Source organism: Festucalex cinctus, chromosome 10 (assembly GCF_051991245.1).
Source record: "Festucalex cinctus isolate MCC-2025b chromosome 10, RoL_Fcin_1.0, whole genome shotgun sequence".
NCBI lineage: Eukaryota > Metazoa > Chordata > Actinopteri > Syngnathiformes > Syngnathidae > Festucalex > Festucalex cinctus.
The window spans coordinates 9,015,512-9,039,862 of NC_135420.1; the positions used below are offsets into that span (position 1 = coordinate 9,015,512).

Below are 24,351 nucleotides of genomic sequence, written 5' to 3' on the forward strand. Positions count from 1 at the left end.
TTTATTGTGCAGTTTGAGTTGCTATTTAAATTGAGAATTCCTTTGAAGTAATCATTTGTGGCTAGATTAACCCTTCGGCAAAGGATTTAAGAACTAGTATACTGAGAGAAGCATTTTGACAAAGATGGCTATTTGGATCTATTGTCTCAAGAGTACATCTTGAATTTCACCCCCTTTTAGTCAGAGCTTCATGAACCATGCTGACGTCATTTTAAGAAATGTATCGTAAATTGATTGCTACTCTACTTGATTAGATCAGGACATCTTTATTTATATAGATAGATCAGGACATCTGATTTGTACCATCTAGCATTACAATGACAAGTTTTTATATTATTATTATTTTTTTAGTATTTTACCTTTGTATTACTTTAATTTTGAGACAGACATTAACTGAAAGATTTGAGTTGTTTTGTCTCATTAGCAGACCTATGCAAAAGCAGTGTGCTGGAAGCAATGCATCGGTGTTAAGTATCCATCGTGTTTTATACTGCATCTTTGAACGGATGTGGATGTGGACAAGTCAGCGTTTGATTGTGGGTCAGGGGAGGCCACAGGGCCACAGTGACCTAGGCTACTTCAGTTCTCTCAGGTTTCAGAGGCGAGCATTCCTCCCTGGCTGCTCCATAGCTGTGAAACCCACAATGCCGCTCCAACAACAAACACTGGAGGCACTGGAGGGAAAAGGGGGCTAATCAACAGCAGGGGTTTCTCTCCTGGTTCAGTTCAGTAATCTTGTTTTTGTTTGCTTGTTCCTGTTTATTTGGCCATTAAAAAAAACGTGCTTGTTTTTTTTTTTTTTTTTTTTTTTTTTTTTTTTAAATTCCGTGAAGGTTACAAAAGAACAATGCAGTGTTTGGCAATTCATTAAACATTGAAAACATTTGGTTCAAATTATGTTTCTCAAGGTTGACACACTTGCTTCAATTCAGCTTATGTTTAGAAACTCATCTGAAACTGCACCACTTTACATGTGTGGGTTTGTGTTGCTTTTAACGCAGTGGTGAGAAAGTTCATGGCCAATAATAACAATCGGAAAGGAATTGGGTTCATTAGGCGTTCACCGTGCAAGGTAATTGCTGTTCTGTGTTATGTCTAAAAGGTGGCAGGAAGTGGAACCAGGAGATTTTTGGTGTTGGACACTGAGGCAGCTTACAGTGTAGCACCTGCTTAACAGCTACTTCTGCACAAACATCAGTGCTGTCTCTCGGAAGTGTGCATGTGCTATGTGCGTGCGTGTTAGGGCTGCCAAGATGAGTCAACTCGTGACGATTATGTCCAATGATAATAACCAATGATGTCATTTATTTTTTTCTATGGTTTGGTTTCCTCTAAAAACTGGCTTGTGTCCCGCTGACCGCAGTAGTAGTAATCCAAGTCATCTGTGATGATTAAAATGAATACAGTACAAATTTATGTCGTTGAAATTCAGCTCTTCAATTTATTTATACAAGTTTGATTCAAATATAGATGATTTGAATTCAGTTTCTGGTAGTACATATTTCATCCCATAATTTTCTAACAATTAATAATGTAGTTTGCGTCTCATGAACTTAAGGTGTCAAGGTGTAACTGGAATCGAAAGCATGTAAATGCTCCTGGTTATGCTGCAAATGTGAGTGTGATGTCAGGTTGAAATATAAGGGAAGTTGTATCATGCGTGATTTACTGTCAAATTTGTGAAATTCACTTCATCACTTTCCTCAAAGCTGCTATTCTTTTTGCCTCACAAAAACACCAAATCATCCAAATCTGACATCAAGATGCCCAAGCAAGGTCATAATGCTACAAGTCAGCGCGCAATGGAGTTTTCGGAAATTGGATGTAACTATTGATCTAACCTCACTGTTGTGTTCCCTTTCTGTTTCTCTGCAGAGGATTTTCAACTCGTTTGTGTACACCGAGAAGACATCAAATGGAGAAACAGAAGTCCAGCAGGTGAGCGACAGAGACCCCCTCCACCTTTCCTCATGTGTCTGCCGCACAGATGGTGTGTTGGTCTTGTCGAGGGCAGAGTTGACTTCAAAAGCAACATACACACATTCTTAGTCACGTTATTCAGTTTGTTCAAGGAGAGACGGAGTGATTTTGAAGGGTGTTAAAATTCTGCTGCTGCTGCTGCTGCTGCTGCTGTCGTCTCATTGGCTTTGAAGTTGTGCCTGTGTTTGGACTCTTCTGTGTCATCGCCCTCTGCTCACAATGCAAGCGTAGTAGTGCTGTCCTCAGTCAGATGATTTTAAAGTGACAATGGCATTCATTGAGGAAATTAATAGGAAAGGAAAATAAATCTGATTGTGAAACTCAAGGTATTTGTGGTGTATGTGAATATGATTGCGTGTGTCAGTGCATTTTCACTTGTGCAGTAAAAAACAGACTGGTAAACCAGAAGGAACACACAGGTTGATGTTTGCAGTTGTGCTTGTGACAGCTGTGTGTGCGTGTGCGTGTGAATGTGAAATTTGTTTGAATCCCTCAGCTGCCAGATATTTACAAATTCAAAGTCAATTCAATCTGGACAATTAGAAACTCTTAGAAACATATTTCTGTTACAGATGGAAAAAAAAATCTCCTGATTGTATTTTTCTTCCTAAATACTTCTTAGAACATGAAAGGTAATATTTTGCTCATATATGGATGTTTCAATACTACCATGATGACGCCGACACATTCAATAAAACTGGATAAAAATGCTTTGGCACTGCCAGATACTTTCCTGCTCTACGTATTTAGAGTGTAAATCTGTAAATCCATTATATTTTCATGTCGTCTTTTCTCTTACCTCTCCTGTTCTTTTATGATAAGCCATAGAGGGGCATCCGCTTATTCTGGCAATTTTTTTCATAGTATTTAGTAAGTGAAGGTGCAGCAGACTCAACTCAGAGCATTTGAATGCACAGTAGAATTACCAACCGAGGTTTGCTGTCACGTCTGATGGGTTAACCTTCAAAAAATACTCAAACTTATTTTTCTAATACAAATTTTTGGTCATCCTCCAAATTGTCATGTGAGGTATTAACAATCAAAATGACACTACATTTTTCAAAAAGGAAATAAACTCTGGTTTCTTGCCATAAATTAAGGTAAAATGTCAGTTTTAATTAAAAATAATTTACATGTGTTTCCGTGATCTACTTGGACAGAAGTATTGGACATATAATAAAAATGCTGTCTTTTGTGCTATACTCTATATACACATACTGATTGACAGGCGTTATGACTAATGACATTGTTTTCGTCCGATAAGGCATCAACAGTTAACCAAAAGTCAGCCATAAAGTCAAACTGTGTAGGATGGCAGCACTTCATAGAAAGTTAAGATGAGAAATACATTCCGACTGATTAGATTCCCGTATTGAAAAAAAAATAATACAGTAAATAAATATGTCACCATTTTTCATTTTACCATCCACCTGCTTTTTCAGGGGTTTTAGAACAAGTTTGAAGAGCTTGTGTTAATTATTTTCCCATTTTAATATTTTCTTTTAAATATGGCCCGCATGCCCACATACTCAGTTATACCATTGCATGATGTTTTGACAGAATTTTATTTGTCACCGTGCAGCTGCATTATTTTGATAAATTGCAAAGATTTCTCAGTCATGGTATGAAAATACAGTGTTATTATCATCCTTATTATTGTTAATATATTCATACCATTCAGCATGTCTGTCACGTTTATGGAGTTGTTGCAGCAAATCTTGCCTGTTTTTGGAGTGTGTCATTTGAGTTGTTCATGTGGCCTGAACTCACACAGGTGCAAAGACTTTCATGTTGCAGCAAACATCCAGTTTGAAATCCTCTTGAGAAAATGTGTTTTTTGGTTTTTTTTTTTAACTGTGTGTAAATAATAATTAGTCCCAGCAGCTTTGGCTCATTTCTCATCGCAGGACAGATTGAATAACTTTATTGCCTTGGCCATCTCACTACATGGCCGTATATTCTGTCAGTAAACCTTTTTGAAGTCTGAAGCGGCTCAGTCAGACAGCTTCTCTCATATACCGTAGTTGGCTTGTGCCTTCTCCTGGGCAGAGGGACTGCGTGCTTGAGCCAAAGTGAGGTTCAATTAGAAGTGGATGTGCGGGAAAAAAGGTAACACAGACAAGTCCCTGACATATTTGAATTTTTTTTTTTTTTTTTTTTTCCTGGAAAAGCATATTTGGGTTGATATGCAGACATTTGTCACCATGCTCGGGTTTTGATTGCCTTTGCTTTTTGAAGTCTGATTTTCTTTCTTGATGTATACTGCCAAAGTAGATATTTTCAACATGGAACTGCTGGCTGCAAGTTGTATTTTTTTTATACTGAGAGTACTTGGCAAATCTGTTCTTTTAAGATACATATTAAAATTTTTGGCTTCCTCACATGGTACATCTGCACCTAATAAACCTGGGTGCAAGCCAGTGCATTGGTTTATAGGAGTGATAGACATGTGAAAGGAATGAAATGATCTGTTTCATTTTTTAACTATATATTTTATCGGGATGGAAGTAGCAATGTAGAATTTTCTAAAAGTCATGGAATGAACATTAAAACGCCTCCAAAATTTTCCATTTAAAAATAAGAGGGAAAAAAAAACCCAGTTGATAGCTAAGTTAGTACATGTCCAGTATCCACAGTGCTCGCCTGCCAAATAATGGATTGATTGCTTTTAATTAGAACATGCAAACAAAAAAACAACACAAAAACTAATATTCAAGAATGACACAGAAACAAACAGAAGTTTAAAATATGACAAAGGCAAACTAGTCCCTTTCACACGCTTGAAAGGGAGTAGGTGGAAGTATACGTTAAAAAGACTTCACTTATCTAGTCCTAAACCTTATATAAAAATCGTACATATGTTACATTATTAACATGTTGGTATAAAAAAAAGCTTTTCTAATGGCAAGTATACAATACTTCCAAAATAATGTAGATATATATATATATAATCGCCAGCACCACTGCCGGTTGCATCAAAGTAGAGGAGCATAAATTTGTGCAGTTACTTCAAAAATTAATTCATTAACAGTTATTATTAATGATCATTTGATTATGCTCATTTTAAACGGTTCATATGGTACAATTTTGTTGAAACTGATAGAAATGTGGATGGTGAGGTGTTGTATGTCAGATTTAAGGTTTTTAAGTGAACTCATTGTCCCTGAACCATCAACATTTCCGACAAAGTTGATAATGATACAGACAAATTTTCATGATCTAAAATAAATAGTAGATGAGCCCGAGCATTTCTCATATTTCATTAGCATTTTGGCTAAATTGGATGTCACATTACGCTTACGTGAAAAGTTGTGTTCATGTGCTGTGCAAAAATTATCACCACCATCTAAAATGCTCCAGTAATACTAATGCATATTTCAATTCAAGACATGAGGAGATTGAATTTTACATTTGACTATTGCTCGGACAGACCTGGAGTCCAAAAATTGTTGTTTTTCAAATATGAATCTAAAATGAAAGCCTCAGCTTTCGCCTTAACCAGAGAGAATTTTTTGCGATCTTAAAGAGGAAGTTTACCCCCCCCCCCCCAAAAAAAAATTTTTTTGACTTGAATAATATGTTCTATACAGCCCTCCAGTCTAAATATGGTATTATGATTAATATTGTGTGAGTGGAATATGGTTTAAGCAGCAAAATACAGCAGTTTTTAATCAGTATCAGAAGGCGACCATTTTGACACTTGCTGTTGCCTGAAAATTACATCTCAGTTGCTCAGGTCTCAGGTAACAACCAATCACAGCTCAGCTTAAAAAAACAGGTAAGCTGTGATTGGTCGTTGCCTGAGCCCTGAGCACCTGCAATGTCATCTTCAGTCGACAGCAAGGGACAAAATGGTCGCCCCCTCAGATGGATAAAAACTTGCTGGATTTTGCTTCATAACTCATATGCCACAAATGTTATATTAATCAGAATGTCATGTTTAGTCTAGCGAGGTCACATATTATGTCACAAAATTAAAATAGAAAAATAAGGAATTTCCTATGGAAAGATGTCATCTTTTAGACTGATGGAACTCTTTCATGAAAGTAAAAAAAAAAATCAAGTCACTGCTCATTCATTGCCTTATTCTTGATTCAATGCCTGACTTTAAGTGGTGGATTACTATTGAAAAAGTACCATAATCTACCATTTAAAAAAAAAATGCACCCATCATTCTGTGTTGTGCTTGTTGTTAGCTGTAACAATCCCGAGTTGAATCTGTGAGGCAATCAGATGGCGCTGTGCCATGCCGTGGTATTGCGGTCATGCGGTTTCCGTCACAATCCTCCTTATTCCTATATTAACCTCAACCATGCTCTCCAAAATAAGAGTCCATGTCTCCATAAGCACTGCTGCCAGTGGCTGCGGTTGAATATTGCCTGGCAGTCGTCAAAATCCTCAGCACAAGACTTCACAGTGCACCCTGCTCCAGTGTGTGTCTGCAACCAACCCTGAATTTCGCAATCTGTACACACTGGCCAGGTCAGTCGGGGTGAAGAGAGAGGAGCTCTGTTTGCAAGCGTGTGGTTAAAGTGTAGCCTGCAGTTGGAATGGCTTCCTTTGTCTGCACTGAGGCAAACTGTAACCCAAGCTTTAGCTCACATGCTCAAAGCTTCTGGTTTCTCTTAAGTCAGTAAAAGTGGAGTTCAGGCTCGACACTAGTCTGTCCCTCCCCCCAACCATGGAAACACTCCCCAGCTGAACACTGGCCCATTTTCCTTTTCTTTCTTTTTTTCTTAAGTAGAAAGTTCATTGCCGCTAATTGCTATGCTGCCACAGACATTATATATGTGTTAGTACATAACACATTTTTGTGTTAACTTTATTGTCTGTGTGTAAGTGCACATCTCAGGAGCTATGTGTGGAGCTGTGTTTGTGGTGCTGTAGAAGTCATTTTGGGCTGCGCATGAGGTTCCTTTTAAACCCTGGACAGAATTTAATGGTGGCCTGATTAGGTGGGTAAGCGGTCAGTGGGTCACTCAGCAGTTTCCTGTTCCTCTTTTGAATCACAGCACTTTTTGCTGGCACTGGTAATTATGGGATGTGAACAAAGGGCTTTGGTTACTTTCTGTGGAAGGAAGGGTTATTTTTAATTCAATCTCACACGCTCCAGAGTGAGCTCAACTGCAGGATTTGCTCCTTTGTTATACGTATACCTTGCTTTTGAGTGATATTCCTGTTTCACAGTATTTTTCATTTCACAAAGGCTTGAAAAGTATCAACTTTGCAGTAAAAGTTCATTTTTTTATTTTTTATTATTCTTTTTTTTATGTTAGTAATTTGTTTGGCACAGTGCTGCCATAATGAAAGAAATCCCCCCCCCCAACAAAAATATTTTGATGTTGAAACTAAATTTGCAAAATTTACATTCAATGCAATAATCGACTTTCTAATTATATATTTGTATTTGAATGTGGAAACAAATAGCACAACTTGAACTTTTTTTTTAAATTAGGAAACTGTAAATAGTTCCAGTTATTCTGATGCCATCTTATAACGCTTCCTTATGCAGACAATGTTTTGAATAACATTTTAACAGACTTTAATTTAATACTATTTACTGTATGTTTAAAGTTAATAACCTTGTATTATTCGATAGTACTAGTGATGCATCGAAAATTCAGCCAAAGAAAATGCAGAAAATGATCCTGTTTGTTTTTATAGGTTTTTACAGTGCAGTATTGTCATTTCTTTAACTTTTTTTTTTTTTTGCATTGGTTTCATTTCATCATATTAGGTTTTGGCCAAGAATTTTCATTTTGGTAGATCATTATTTGTAAGCCTAAATAATACTAAAATATACTCTTCATTTGTGATGGTGCATGGCATATGTCCCTCTCCTTCAGAGAAATGGTTACTGAGGAAGTCAACTTAATGCGACACTTTTTAACATTTAACTGAGAGGCAAGTGTGTACAAGAAGTTAACATTGTAAAACTTAGGAAGTTCCCCTCACCATTATCTTTGATGATGCCAAGTATGTCAATATCAAATTGATATGTGGTGAGAGCGAGAAGTATTGTTAGTATCAGCCCCTGTGTATTTAATATAAGCAGCCTTATCTACTGGTACTGAACCCAAAAGTTGTGGTTGTAACTTGACTGTGTTCCCTTTGTGCAGCTGGCCAAGAAGATTCGGGAGAAGTTTAACCGCTACCTTGATGTGGTGAACAGGAACAAACAGGTGGTGGAGGCCTCGTACACTGCCCACCTCACCTCGCCTCTCACTGCAATCCAGGACTGCTGCTCCATACCAACATCTATGATGGAGTGAGTAACAACTGCTGCACTTTAGTGTCTGTCTGTCTGTCTTCATGGCTTAATGTCTTAATATTCAATTGCAATATAAACATAACTGAGGAGCCATTTAATATGCCAGCGGTGTTATTCATCAGCTACAGCCACTTGGTTTTATGTTTAACTGGAAGGCTTTGAGGTTGTAACTAATAAGCTCCAAGCTGGCTATTTCCGACTTCTGCAATCTGAAATGCAAGATGAAAACGGACAACATCAAAGTGTGAACTGAATGTTCAGTGTAGACACGTGTGAATATATTGTAACCAGAAAGAAGGGAAAGTGATGGACCACAAGGCTGTTGTTGCATTCAAACTCGTAGGTACAGTATGCAATTCTATGCATGTATGAGGGGCAGTCAAAAAACAACGAGCCTAATTTAATTTAACCGACAAATAATTGAACACATGAACAGAACTTTTATTTTATTTCAAAAAAAAAAAATAAACCTGCAAACAAGTATGTAAACGAAGTGAAATTTTCTCGGGTGGGGATATATGAGTAGGTTAAGTCAATATGTAGTGTTTCATTCTGATTGGATGGAGGACCAAAAATGCCAAATTAAAAATAAATAAATACGTAAATAAAAGTGAAAATTAAAACAGATATACAAAATATAATTGAAATATTAAATACAAAAAAATAAACTAAAATACAAAAAATAACTATAAATGGAACTAAAAACAGCAAAAAAATATTTACACATACTGTAAATAAATAAAAGTAAAACCAAAATTCAAAAAAATAAGTATAAAAATAAATATGGAAATAAATACAAAAATAAATATATAAATGAAGTTAAATGTCAATCAATAAATAAAAACGTTCTGCTCTCATTTATTTATTTCATTCTGAGATGCTGTCAGTGTGTCTTGGGTTGAACTATTTGCCTTTTGGTTGATCGACATGTCAGTAGTCTATGTTGGCCTGACTGTTTACTGGAACTTGTGTAAGTTGTCAAGCAACTCAGGTCTCAAGTTGTGACGGTGTACAAGATAGTTGTCCATTGCTGGAGCTCTCCATGCAAGCCGTCGAGACTTCCTTGTTCACCGGCCTGCTTGATGTGAATGAGAGAACCCCATTTAAAGGCCGTTTGCAATGGCAGAGGCCAATCAAGGACACACTTAGGACTGCCCCCTCATTTGAATAACATTTCATTACTCATTTCATGCTGACAGCGTCTGCAGCTGCAGCATGAAATAAATAAATATGGGAGTAGAACAATTTTATTTATTGATTGATATTTAAATCTTTTTGTGTATTTTTTTATTTCCACATTTATTTGTATATTTATGTATATATATATATCTATATATATATCTATATTTTTAGGCTTTTTAATTTTTTACATTTTTTTTGTATTTGTTTTATTGGGTCTGGGGGACTCAGTCAGTATACTGACTGGATTTATTGTGTGTATATAATTTTTAAATTATTTTATATCTGTTTTTGCATGCACTTTTATTTATTTATGTATTTATTTATGTATTTATTTATTTGTTTGTTTATGTATTTTGGCATTTTGGTCCTCCATTTGAATGCACATTAGCTGGCCTGCGAGCTAGCGTCTTTTTCATGTTTTGTACAAAAATAGGGATTGTTTTTACGAAGAGAACAGAAAAGGCTATCGACTGCTCTGCATCTGCTTGGAGAATTTGTAGCACTAATACTACTGGTAATTTGCCCTCGGGTACACGCACACTGAAGACACCGTTACAGCCAGTCACTTATTTTAGTAGACTGAAATCAGGTTGAAAGTAAAGCAAAGGAGGAGTGCTGCTTTCACGTATAATCTACAGTGGTGCAGCTGTCTCCCATCTTTCATCCCTCTCACTCTCCATTTCTGTGTGCCTCCCCCGACTCGCCGTAAGCAGTTATTGCTCTCTGATTGTTTGCTTTTGCAGCGCAAACTTCACTTGCTCCAAGGTCATCTCAGTCCCGAAGGGGGGAGGCCGTCTGGCTCAGGACTAACTGGCCACCTGTAGCCAGAGCATGCACATGACATAGTGCACATACATCCTCCATAGACATGAGCTTATATTTATGTGGCTCGTGTTCAGTCTTAAAGCCATGGATTTACATCCTTTTGCATGACAGTCAGGCTGGAAAAAATAGTGACAGTAAATGGAGGAGGGCTTGAGTTGGAATGATGTGGGAACTCATTGGTCTATTGGGGTACGTTGGACATAACAGGGTGAAAAGCGCTTTCATTTTGGCTTACTCGTCCATGATTGTGAGGTATGGCATATGTGTGCGCGCACGTCCTTAGTTTTGCACATCAGAGCAGCTTGCAAATTTAAGGAATGCATTTTTTGGGGGAGGGCATGGGGGTTATGCAGATAAAATTTACAATGCCACTATGTGTTGAATAATAATTTTAATTGTGATTAATAGGATGCTACATTTTCAATTAACATGGGAGAGCAACATGGAGAGCTTCAAGGTTGAATCTTTTCGTCAAATGACTTTTTAAATATTGTTGGTATTTATGAGCCGTCATTGTGTGTGGGTCACCCAGGAAATCATTGCGAGACTTAAAGATTCCACCTTTAATTTTTTAGTAGGTCATCTTTTAAAGAGCTTTTCCAGTTTTAGGTGTCTGTATTTTGTCATTCTTATTGAGACAACAACTTGTTAATCACGTATGAGTTTACTAAAACAACAACAACAACAACAACAACAAAAACAGCATGGTGTTAATAAAGGGTGGTGAGACTCATTATGTGTTAAATTAAGCTTATGTGTCTTGGAATATCTGTTTAGAAGGGGCTCAAGTAAGGATCCACAATATGTCGCTATCAGTTAGCGAGCAGGCAATAATTTTAGAAGACCATTGAGGTCACAGTGCTCAACTTTCAGTATTATGCTACAATCACTGTCTTACTTTACAATTAGCTGTGCCTGAAAATAGAAATGGATGTGATTTGTTTATTTGTTTTGGATGGAAATGTGAATGGACACAGCACTTGTTGCATGATTGCCATTTGTAATAGAAGGCATCAAATTGAATGCAGTCAATGTAATAGTCACCATGTTGCCCACCCTCAACCAATACAAATAAACAAAAACTATTAATTTGGGAAATGATGAAAACCAAAATTGGAAAGTGATTCAAGTGCAAACAAGATAATATGCCCTGAAATTCTGCTTTCTAGTTTTCAAAACAATGTTATAATAGTTCTTGCAAATCCTTGTATTAATGGAATAGATAGCGTACGGTTTTACTGTGAAAGCTAATGGGAAGTTATATTTGATGTTGCTAAAATCAGCATATACTGTGTTTATTGTCATTTATTTTCCAGGAGTGATTTTCCATTTTTACAATCTATCTAACAATCTTTTTCAAACATTATCATGCCGCAGTTATTTATTTTTTTTCCTGTGAGATGAATTCCTATTCCGAGCTCCAGTTGTGTAATTTCCAATAAAAAAATCATTTATCCATGTACTGAATGAATTGAATTCTGTATTGTCGCCGTTTCCACAAACCTCCGCATCCCGTGGATCTGCCGCTGCTGTGCTTTGAAGGATTGAAAATCCACATTCATTTTGACTTGGTTTCTTTCTAGCACAACAATGTGCTCAATATAAATTTACTCCCAGGGATTTTTGATGTTCTGCTCTGTGGGTGCAGTTTAATCCAATGTATTACACAAACAGTGGAGGAAATGTAACAGCAGAACATGACTGCTGCAATCTTTCTTCACTATCACGCATAGATACCTGACATCATTTGTTTGGTGAGGAGATTCTGCTTAAAAATGATGCCTCTTGCTGTGATCTTATTTAGTCCCCCGAAAAGTGGCACAGTCAGTCTGCATACTTTAAAAAAAAAAAAAAATAATGTGCCACTCATTCGCTGATGCTTGCCGTCTTGTACTTCTTCAGGCTCATATCTAATTAGTGCATCGAGAACATTTCCTTTTTATGTGCAAATCAGTGCAGGATTTTCCATGAAAATTCTAAATTGACATGCCAACGTAAGACTAAACTCAAGCCTTCTACAGTCGCTGTGAATGTCACTTTAACACAATTAAATTTCGTATTGTCCAAAGAAAATTGTGCTGGAATATTTCAGTGCTTTTGTCTGGTGAAGCAAAAATAGATTTTTGTTTTTTTCGCCTTCATTAAGATTCCTGATCAGAATGGAAGCCTCCTCGCGGCTCTCTCTCTCTCGCTCTCTCTCTCTCTCTCGCTCTCGTTACACAGGTTTTGATGTGGAATTCAAAGCAGCTGCAAATGTATTTTTTATCTGGCGCACATTTTGCTGAGCGTCCTGCCCAACCCTTCTATCCAAACTGGATTTAAGGAGAATAGTAATGACTTTGGCCTTATGGGACACTAAATGAGTGAAGTACAAACACGAGCGATACATCACAGCACCTGCCAATCAAACTGGGCCAGGGCTAGGCCGGCTAGCAGAGGGAGCCAATAAGTGTGTAGAGCGTGTGTTTTGCGTGCGCATGTGTGTGTGTGGCTGAGCTGGGGGGGAGTCGGACTGAAGCGATGGAAGGATCAAAGCTTGCAGCCTTGGTGCAGTGCAGAACAGGCTGCTTCTCTGCATACCTCCCCCTTTGTCAGCCCTTAATAACAGAAATATGTGCTGTGGAAAGCAGTTTTTAATAATGTTAACATATACAAAATACAAATAAGACATTAAAATCATCCGGAAAAATGCATGTTTATTGGAAATTACTTTTTAGGATTAGCATCAGCTACGTTCGACTATGCTGAAAGACGTACTGGCTGTTTTTGTCACTTCTTTAACACATGTGGGTGTGCATATTGTATGACCGTGTGTCTGTAGCAGTCACCGTCTTTCAGTTCCACTGTTGACGTTTCTTTGGCTCCCTTCTCCCACTCTTGGAATGCATCATGTGTCTGACTCAAGTCGTGACTTTCTCTGTCTATACTTGGAGAGTATTTTTATTTTTTTTTAAATCCCAACAACCAGTGTTTTGATTGTCATTTAAAAAACAGAACCTGCTGAAACTAACACCTGCTAATTCTTTTACTATATATTAGTTCCCCGAAAACACATTTCCAGAATTTGTGGAGTTTTTCTTGGGCCATTAAGCCTTGTCGAATACTGCATTTAAGTAAAGTTGTTTCCTGATAAATCAGGACAATACTAGGTGTTACTCTCTTTGAGTTCAATCAAGGCTCAGCTTCTTTCTTGGGTTTTAAGTACTGACGTTTAATGTTTTCCACATGTCTTTGACATGTTAAAACAACACCAACAATGCCGCCAGAACTAAGAAAAGAGCAAAAATAAGTAATAATAAAAAGTAATAAAATAATTAACACACAAATTAAAGAGAATTCACAATAAACAATTAAGAAAACAAATGACATTTACCTCATTGGCCACATTCACTCAAAAGGTATAAATGTCTGTGACTCTTCTGAATAGAAAGCATGTCATCTGGACAAGCTCCTTCCTTGTCATCCATATGTTCATCATTTAACAGCACCCCATAATAGCAACGTATGAAGGAACAAAAAGTACGTTCTCTCTCACTTTCAGTAGTTTTAAACCCAAATTAGATTATATGAGTATTATGACTTATTTAACATTTTTACATAAATTGACTTTATTTATTGTCATTTTTCAACCAAATCAAAACTATGACATAAATCAATTAAATAAATGAAAGTTGCCTTTGACAGCAGCTACACTTGGAACCTCAAGACTGTGGAATTGAGTTTGTATACACAAAGTATAAACAAGCAGTATTTCACAAGAGTGCATCTCCAAACTTAAGTTCACAAACCAAAGTGAGACCTGTAAAATTTCTCAACTATCTGTCCAATTTAACAGTTTATTTTTCAATGTTGTACCTGGGAAATTATTTGTCAGCGAGAACGTATTGGTATAATGTAGGCCAAATGCAAAATGTTTTTTGTTTTTTTTAACTTACGCATGTGCAAGTTACTACAATAAGCATAGCATTATAGGAGAAAATGCTAAATTTTTAAAATTTTGCCTAAAATTACATTCAAGCAAACATACTTTTTAAAATACATTCAAACTTAAAGGTGTATTGTGGAGTTGAAAATGTTACGCACATGTTTCTACTGTTAAAGCCGGGAGCGCTCCAGCGCTCTTCTCCCTTGAAAGCCGTGAGAGCGGATAAGTCATTTGGTTTTGTTTTGACCAATTCTTGGTCTCTTAGCCGATGAAATGCATCAGAATATACACGTGAGGGTAACGTGGGCCTCGTAGCATGTCCTGGAATTTTATTTGAATATTTATGGCTTACGCAGATTCGCAGGAGTTATGAAATAAATTACGCCATTGGCGACGGCGCGAGAGGAATTCGAATCAGTGTCGACAGTGGCATATTGTTGAGAAATATGTTTGTAGACAATAAGGATGTTGAAAATTTAACTGCATGGACAACGAATAATTACCACTCGATTTCCCGAGGTTATTATTACAAAGATGCACTCCAGTGTTGAAGGTAAATATACCCGGAGATCCATTTGTTTGTTGTTTAAAAAAATATTGAAGATTTATAATAATAAATGATATTTGTGTGAATGTCACAGGTGTAAGATATGAAATGTTTTTGGAATTATGTTTCTATCTGCTGCAGGAGCTGAGTAATTATTTAAAGTAATTATTTTTAATGTTGTTGAATTTCCAGGAAAACTTTTGGTTTTCGGGGGTGACTCTAAAGTCACCCATCGTTTTTAGAGGCATGTTTTGCCAGGTGCTCTTGGCCTTAATGGGTTCAAGCTTTTTCTACATCATGCATGCGCTGCTAATGCCCAGATAAGTACAAAGAGCCCTGACTTTTTAACAAGCCTATCAGCCTTCAGTACAGTTTCTTTTGGTGTGGAAAGGCACCATTGCACGAGTTTTACACATAGGCCGCAGTTACACTTGAGGCCAGAGGTGGCAGTAGTGAGTAAAAAAGTGACCAAGTCCACAATGCTCTTTTAAATGTACAGTATTTATAAATAGTAAATACATTCAAATGTATTCCATATAAGTTTTTTTTCTAACACTAACTATAAAATAAATACTTAATGCTAAAGGAACAAACCCCACTAGAATGTAATTGGATTTCATACAAATAAATGAGGATTGTGAATTGTCTGTAGTAATCCTTTTACTGGCTAGGATAATCAATATGCAAATAGAATCTGTCATATTAAGCATGGCAACTATTACAGGTGGGCTATTATGTACAGTGTAATATTATGTATTTTTTTTAATTTTTTTATTTATTTATTTTTTTTGAGTGAATGAAGAGGGGGCGGCACGGTAGTCGAGTGGTTAGCACGTCCGCTTTCCCAGTTCTGAGGTCTCCGGTTCGAGTCCAGGCTCGGACCTTCCTGGGTGGAGTTTGCATGTTCTCCCCGTGCCCGCGTGGGTCTTCTCCGGGTACTCCGGTCTCTTCCCACATTCCAAAGACATGCATAGCAGGTTAATTGGGCGCTCCGAATTGTCCCTAGGTGTGCGTGTGAGTGTGGATGGTTGTTCGTCTCTGTGTGCCCTGCGATTGGTTGGCAACCAGTCCAGGGTGTCCCCCGCCTACTGCCCAGAGCCAGCTGAGATAGGCGCCAGCAGCCCCCGCGACCCTTGTAAGGAATAAGCGGTCAAGAAAATGGATGGATGGATGGATGAATGAAGAGGAATCAGGCGCAAGTGATTTTCGATTACCTACCGGTAATTACATAAAGAGCGCTTTCTTCAACCTATCTTTATGTATATCTGGGAACATTGCTTTGTTGAGGAAAACACGTTTTGGGCAGTTTTCCATGGAAAATGTTATTCACGAAGAGTCATAAATCCTACTTTAATAAGAGGTCTGGGCAACAGATGAATGTAGCTTGAATGAAAAAACAGGGTATTACTTTTCACCAGATGTTTTCTTTAATTTCATTTAATTCACAATAAACCATCTTTTCTTGCCATTCATGCCTGTAGTGATGTTGAAATCCTAACACGCGCACATTAGCACAGTCAGGGGCGCATGTAATACCTGTGAGTTGACTTTTATTGGATGTAAAAGTCTGCAGCGGTAAACCTGTTGGTGCTGAGAGAGAAGCCAGAGCCGCTCCGCCAACAAATGGGTTTGGAAGTCTTCCATAAATTCTTCAATGTTGTGCCTGTTTGTGCCTCTTTTAGGTTTGATGGAAATTTCAACGCTAACGTGTCCAAGACCATCTGCTGTGACAGACTCTCTCCCACTGTCAACAGCCGAGCTTTCAACCCCGGAAGAGACCTCAACTCAGGTGTGTTTGTTGCACATTGCTGGGATGTTTTCTTGCACTGACCTGCATGCTTCTTCACAGCTTGTCTTTTCTTTCATTTAAGGATATGTGTAAATGTAGTGTAAAGTAGAGACCAAGATAGAAATAATGAGCTGTGTGTGTCAGGGAGGATGTTGGAATATGTTCTATTTTCCACTCCTGATCTATACACTTCATTTGAGATGTTTTTTTGTAACAGCCTGACATCAAATGCACTTTCTTTGCCTTTGAACACACTCTGAAATTGTAATGATTTGTACCACCTGTTGGTAAGGTCTGTCTACGTGTCCTCACTTTAAATGTGAATCAGCAGATTTAATGCTAATGCTAAATAACTTTTGCCAACAGTGTGAAGATAAAATAGTATATATCTAGATATACAAGTTGTTGTGCATTAGTGTAATCTACTTGCCTAAGTGGTTGTTTACATGGGACCCGTTTGGGTGAAAACTTGAAAATGTAGCACAATGTTGGTATTTTTTAAATTGTATTATTGGTGCCCACGTGTTTATCATGTTGTCTAAACATTGACTCATGCAGATTGGATCCATAAGATGCTTTCCGAACCGAGGTTGGTTGCCTGACATATAGCCAATAACACTCTGACGTTTGTGACTTTCCCTGAAAAGTCTCGTAAATTGTACAGCCTTTTTTTAAGTTTGTATTATATTTCAGAGCTCCTAATGGTGGGGTTAGTGGCATGCCAAAGCGTTGAGTTCTCCACCGTAGAGAGGCTGTTGTGGTCGTACCCTTCATTCCAATTTGTCATGTTTGAATCTGTTTCTCTTCTACTGCGTCGTTCCATATTTTTCCAGACATGCAAGGCTGCTCTTCTCCCAACTAATCATTGAGAGTCCGTTACCATTAGCAGGCTTTTGTTTTTCTTGTAAGTCTCCCACTCTACGTTCAATTTACTCAAATGCCTCTTCCCTCTGCTAAGTTCGCTTGACCCTCCTTGTGCTTTCATTGTATTCATTTTCTTCCATTTGTCTTGGGTCAATCTAAACAATTGGCTACAGAAGGAAGGTAGGAGAGATGAACCATAAATGAAGACTGCATCAAAAATACAAATAGCAGAAGAAATACATTAATTCAGATAGAAGTACATAGAACAACCAATAGATTCAAGAAAACTGGGTCAGAGTTGTCCATGATTAGATCCATCCTCTCACTTCCATTTATCCTTTTTATTTTTTTATTTATTTTTTTTATTTTTTTTTAAACTCTCCTCTAGTCTCAATGCTTACTTTGGTGTTTATGTCAACATTAAGTTACCTTTGGCTTGTGTGTCCCTAGCGGTAGACATGGAAAAAATGATGGCTAAGCTGTTGTGGGCAAAAAGCGTAGATTTCTTCCACTTTCTTTAAGTTCAGTGTTCAATTCATTCTGTAGTCCACAATTACTGGGTATATATATAAAGAATTGTTGCTCTGTGTTAGCTGGAATTTATAAGAGTTAATTGTATGCCACTGAATTTGCTACAGCATGTTTTAAACTGATTATAACATATAGCACATTTCCACTTAAGTCCTCTTCAAGGGCACCTTGACAGTAGCCAGCAAGCAGACTAGCTTCTTTCCATATGTTATGTTACCATTTTTTTTGGTCTGCCAAGAGTTTCAAACCTGTGACCCATTGGACTCGAGTCCTTACAGTTGAGGCACTAATGATCAATAATGATGCTAACGCCGTCCTAGCAAGAGGAATATTTTACTTGCTAACGCCTCGCTGCTGGCCTCTCATCCGTCTTAGTAACAAACGCAAGGAAGTTTACAAACTTGGACGCTGGCTGGACCTGAGAGACGAGCTACTTGTAGCTTAGCACTAGCTAGGATGATGGTAGTACAACGTAAGGGGGATAGTTTTAAAATGGGACCAAAAAAAAGGGGGGGGGGGGGGGTAGGGGGGCGTCTGGTTTCTGCTCTAGGCCAGCGTACTGTGCGGGATCCTGCAGGTACTCTCTAAGTCATTTTAAACTGAAAATGATTTTTCATTTGCTCATTTCGGTTTATTCAGGACTCATTCGCTAATAAACAGGAATGACAATAGTGAATGTGCAGTTCAAGCACTACTAGAACAAATCCCCAAGAAATATAATTGAGCAGTATTACACCAAAGCTGAGACTGAGAGCATAAAAATAATTAGGATTGAGATTAAGAATGTTGTCATTACTGCAGTGATATAAAACAGTGACTGAATCAACTAGAAGACAAGATGAACATTTTTAACCATTTATGTGGTACCAAAGTTTATGAAATTTAAGAGAAATAACAAAGGAAATGTTTTCTTTTCTACTGTCACTTATATCCTAATCTAAATGTTTTTTGTAACATGACATCAGTTTGTGCCAAACTTTTATGGTTAAACTTTTATGTGTTGTCCTTATGTGAATCGCGAATGTGGCTGATAAGACTCCAAAATGTTCTTTAACCGCAGCAACCCCCACAACAGTTATTTAAATAATACAGAATGACAAAACAACAATAATTTATATCGCTGCCATTGGGGCAAATTCTTATACATTTTTTTTTTACAATTACTATTTGGTAAATTTATTTATTTTTTTTCCAAAAATCTTAAATCTCTAAAATTGGTCAGTTCACACGTGGGTATTATTATTATTTTTTTTTTTACAAATACTGTAATTGACTAATCTAAAGTGCTGCTCCTTTTGATGAAGCAATGCTAATGGTTGAACGGTGAATGGTTGAACATGTCGTTTTTGGGGTCTCCTGCAAAGTGACTATTTTGGAGATAAAAGTTTTTGGCCTAGCTATTATGGTAACATACGATCACAAAAGAAATGTGAAAAAATAGCAAACAAGAATTTGTTAGCAGGGTTATAATAGTTTTGGATTATTTTTTTATTCTAGTTAGTTTTTATTTTGTTTTTTAAATTTAGTAAGGTTTTTTTTAGTTTTGCGAAAATATTTGTTTTATTTTTTTTTAAACTCAATTTTAATATTTTTTTCTTAAATATATTGAATATTTGTTGATTGGACGATTTAAAAAAACAAACAAAAGAGAAAAAAAACGATCAATCAGTATTGTGTAATAAAGTTAGCTACAATATTCAAGCGTTTGTTTGACCTACCTTCTGTACGGATGTACAACAGAACTGAACTAAATATTTGAAATGATCCCTGAAAGCTCATGTCAAGAGGGAAGAAGCTATTGGAATGCCTGCTGGTTTTAGTATATGTAGTTTGATAGCACCTACACAGTTGAAGAGAACATTTAATCAGCCAGCTTTTTCAAAACAGATCAGTAAATTCAGGAACTCTATGGCCACAGATATAAAGGCTGTGACTTTAAAACATTTACCTCCAAGCTTAAAAATTGTGCCCATATGTAGTGAATGAATGGGGGGAGTGAATGATCGATCAACGTGCATGATTGCACTCTATTATTATAATTAATTGTGTCATTTTTAAGGTGTTTTAGATTGTGACTCAATTGTAAAAAGTTCAATCAGGGACGGAATTGTCAGCTAAACTATTTGCTCAATATCAACTGTAAACTTTGCTTTGTAACTACGTCTAATTGCATTGTCCCTGTCAAATAAACTAATAAAATGAAACCTGGAATAGGTGGTGATCAGGATATGTAGGGTCCAAGAGAATTTTGCCGGCCCATGTCTTCGTTCTTGCTGAATGCAATTCTTCAAGAGTGGGAAGGCAGATGATGATCTGATGATTTGTTCCAGATTGGCTCATCCGTACTTTTGCGGCAAATTCCAGTCTAGCTATTCTATTGTTCTTGTTAATGATCGGTTTGCATCTGCTCATTTATCATCTACACTCTTTGCTCATGTTTATGACCTTCACTTCCTCTGGAGGTTTTTGTTGGTCACCATCTCACATATATAGGATTCTTTCTTTTCCACTCTCAATTTACAAATATTCACACTCTTTACAAACATGTTCATGCTTCCTTATCTACCAGCAGCACAAACTTTCTTGTTCAGGTACACATTAAATCTAGGATTGCATTTATCTACCCACTTTTGAGGGTAATTCAGTACAGAATCCCTGCATTACATCATGGCATGTCATTTTGGAATGATATCAGTCATCACCGGTCCCATAATTCCAGTTGTTGTCTTCTCTGTGCAGTGTTGGCAGACAATCTCAAATCCAACCCAGGGATCAAATGGCAGTACTTCAGCTCCGAGGAGGGCATCTTCACCGTCTTCCCGGCCCACAAGTTCCACTGTAAAGGAAGTTATGAACACCGCAGCAGGTAGAACACCAACTTTCTTAACTTTTCTCTCTGTGGACTTATTGTATTTTGTTGGAGACTCTGTCAGCCATGCTTGTCTTCTTCTTCCTCACACTCTGCCTTCCTCAGTCACTCTTAGTCCAAGTCTTACCCACTCACCATCTTCATCCCACTTCCTCTTCCTCACTCATTCACCTCCATGCCAGTTGCTGTGGGGGGCCCAGACGGCATGTTGGCGGCATGCTCCTTGACCACACATTGGCAGGAATGTGACTGAGGCTCTGTAGAATTTCACACCTCCACTGTTGTGGTTTTTATTTGACTACCACTGAAAGACATCTCTTTCAATTCCGTCCTTTACCTTTATACATGTTTTTCACACTTACTGGAGGAAAAAGGTGCTTTGACAATTTCCGGTCATGTCTTTTGTTTTTGTGGGGGGTTATAAACCGGCACATATCCACGAGTGTGATTGTGTTCCTTTTCTAGCTTTGAGGGTGAATGAAGCTTTGTGAGTATATTACTCCACCTCTCCGCCCCATGTTATTGTCCACAGACCACACACACCGAGCTCACCCCCTCTAGCCGCTGAGATCCCTTTTACCCCACCCAGCACGTGCTAACGGACACACACAGCGACACACACTTAGAGGAAACCATAGAATAAATAAGTTAAAAAAAAAGAAGTAAATGGTTAACAGGAGAGGTTACTGTGCAAAACACAAACACTGTAAAGATACATTCTGATGTTGCTAACATATAGCTATTGCAGTAATTAAGGGATTTTTGGTAAGATGAAGCCATAAAATTATGATACAGAGTGACAATTCAGTTTTTTTTTAGTTTTTTTTATTTTAAATGACCCATTAATTAACTGGTCATCTGGCATCCAGGGCAGTTGCCTGGTGGGCCACCATCTTTTGCGACCAATGTGGTGCTATTTAATAATTATTTTCCTCTATTTCACCCCAAGAGCGCGGCCCACATTTTAGAGGGAGTAGGCAATTCATCCATTTATAATATAGACAGCAAACTGAACCCAGTCAACATCAGTGGCAAAGGTCATTTGTAGACAGCGGTGGTCTGGAGTCATGTCTAAATACAAATTTCCCATAAGAATAGGTCTTTAGAATAGATTGTGTCATTCTGGCAGTTAATGTCATAATGTCATAAATTGCACACATATCCAGAATCTTGCTCAACACATTCATAATACAAGTAGAAACAAACCTAAGTAAGATTTTTTTTGGTCATTGTGCTTTTAAGATATGATTTGAATTAATGGGTTATTAATTACACTTTGCGGCGTTGACTCTGATTTGCTTTTAGGAAATGCATGAGATAGAAGTACAATTTAAGCAAAGCAACGGCAAATAAAATGGCATTATATAATAAATTAAGATCACCAAAACTTTTTTTTACTTAGACTTAATCCTGTCTAAGGATGAGTGTATTGAGCAAGATTCTGGATATGTGTGCATTTTATTTCATGAAACCCTGTTGATGGTATGACAATAACTTCAGTTCCAAGGGGGTTGCGACTATGCATAGGACAAAACAAAATGCTATTTTTTTGTGTCAATCCAGCCCTGCCCAAGTGTTTTTTTGTTTTTTTGTTTTTTTACTGAATTTCAGAATCACTGAGTAGGGAATCAGGACATTGATATGTGTTTGTATGTTTTTCCCACAGGCCTGTATATGTTTCGGCAGTGCGTCCCCAGTCTAAACATATTGTTGTCATGGTGGATCACGGCGCGTCTGTTACTGAAACTCAACTTCAAATTGCCAGAGACTCAGCATTGGTTATTCTTAATGCAATAGATGAACATGACAAGGTACGGAAAGCAATTTTCCATTTTTTTCTATTTTTTTTTTAAACTTTTTACAGCAAAACACGAAATAAAGTCAAATAATATGTGAAGTGACTTTGTTGTTTTTTTAATTCATTATCATTAAGAAAACAAACATGTTGATGGCATATATTTTCCATCACATGGTTATTGACATGCTACCATTTTCATTCCTGCCAAGATCGCCATTCTGTCAGTGGCAGATGTGGTCCGCTCCTGCTCTCTAGACCAGTGCTACAAGAGTTTGCTTTCTCCGGCCACCAGCGAAACAAAGAGGAAGATGAGCACCTTCATCTCCAACATCAAGTCCTCTGATGGCACCACGCAACATGCAGCGGGCTTCCAAAGGTCTTTCCAACTTCTCCGAAACACCAGCAGCCTCAGCAAGCAGAGCACCAGTAAGGGAATGGACGCACTCAGGGACTATTAACTTAACAAACAAGCTTCTTCATCTGACGTTTGTGTTCTTGTGCTCCGTCAGCCACAGACATGGTCATCATCTACTTGTCCTCTGGGATTACATCTCGAGAGTCATCAGAGCAGGAGAAGAAAGCCACGCTCAGTGTGGTCAAAGAAGAGAACAGACACTTCAACAACTCTGTCATGATCCTCACGTATGCACTCATGAATGGTGAGTTCACGACTTAGCAGACCTTTGGAAAACAAACATGCGCTTCCAAAGTATGTTCCACACAAAGGGTGGATGGAAGGATGTCAATCAACCTGATGCGAGTCGTGTGTTTCCCTTCATCACTCCATTAGTCATAATTTATTCTCTGAAGTTCTTCAAGCTTTTGGTGCTGGTTATGCTAGGTCAGCAAACTTTACTGTCAAAAGACCCATATTAGGGAAAATATTGACAAAAATCTGTTTGGAGCAGCAAAATATTTGAACATTGTGATAAACAAAACAGTGTGTTAGAATTAGTCTAATAATGAGGGCCCAAGAGGTAGAGTTGCAGCATACCAGAAAAATATGAAGCATACTTTGAGGTTCATTTTCTCATACCCATCGTCTTATGTTGTTGGATTTATATTTTTTTAATTGCAATTTTTCATTCTTTGTTTTTCATACATCTTTAGACTTCACTGCCTTTCTGTCAAATTTCTGACATTTTGGCAATTTTATGGACATGGCAATTTTCTGCCTCTCTTCTTCCTTTTTTGGGACGTTTCATGTCTGCTTTTTGACATTTTTTTCTTCCTTGTTTTTCTATCTATTTTCTGACTTTTTTTTTTTTTTTTGTAATTCCAAAGAAATTTTATGGTAATTTGCTGCATTTCTTCTTTTGTTTTTGGACATGTTATTGTTACTTTTTGAAAGTTTTCTTTTCTAATTTTTCTTTTTATTCAATTCTTCAACATTTTTGGGAATTTCATGATAATGTTATGGTAAATTTCTGCTTTTCCTCTTCCTTGTTGGACATTTTTAGGTATTTTTTAAACCTTTTTTTTTATCTACCTTTTGTTTCTCTTTTTCTCACAACTTAAAAATTTGGACTCTGACATTTTTTGAATACTTAATTATTCTTTCAATCTAAATAATTAATTAATTTGAGTAATATTTTATAAAAAATAATATTTTTCTAAAAAAAATATAACGACCAGTAAATAAATATGAAATATTCATTTCTACTGTTTTTTTTTATTTATTTTTTTTATTTTATTTTATTTTTTTATTTTTTTTAGTGGTTCACAGGGAGCCACAGGTTGCAGACACCTGTGCTGGGTTAACACAAGAAC

General features: G+C 37.2%; 1 protein-coding gene across 1 annotated transcript in view; it reads left to right on the forward strand.

Annotated features, from left to right (window-relative positions):
• cachd1 (cache domain containing 1) overlaps nt 1-24,351 on the forward strand; it is a 69,120-nt gene that overhangs the window by 21,456 nt on the left and 23,313 nt on the right. The window contains exons 2-8 of the mRNA XM_077534825.1: nt 1,876-1,938; nt 8,100-8,248; nt 16,413-16,519; nt 20,654-20,780; nt 22,450-22,594; nt 22,791-23,007; nt 23,091-23,240. Of these exons, the coding sequence (XP_077390951.1) occupies nt 1,876-1,938; nt 8,100-8,248; nt 16,413-16,519; nt 20,654-20,780; nt 22,450-22,594; nt 22,791-23,007; nt 23,091-23,240 (958 nt within the window). The remainder of the gene's footprint in view (nt 1-1,875; nt 1,939-8,099; nt 8,249-16,412; nt 16,520-20,653; nt 20,781-22,449; nt 22,595-22,790; nt 23,008-23,090; nt 23,241-24,351) is intronic.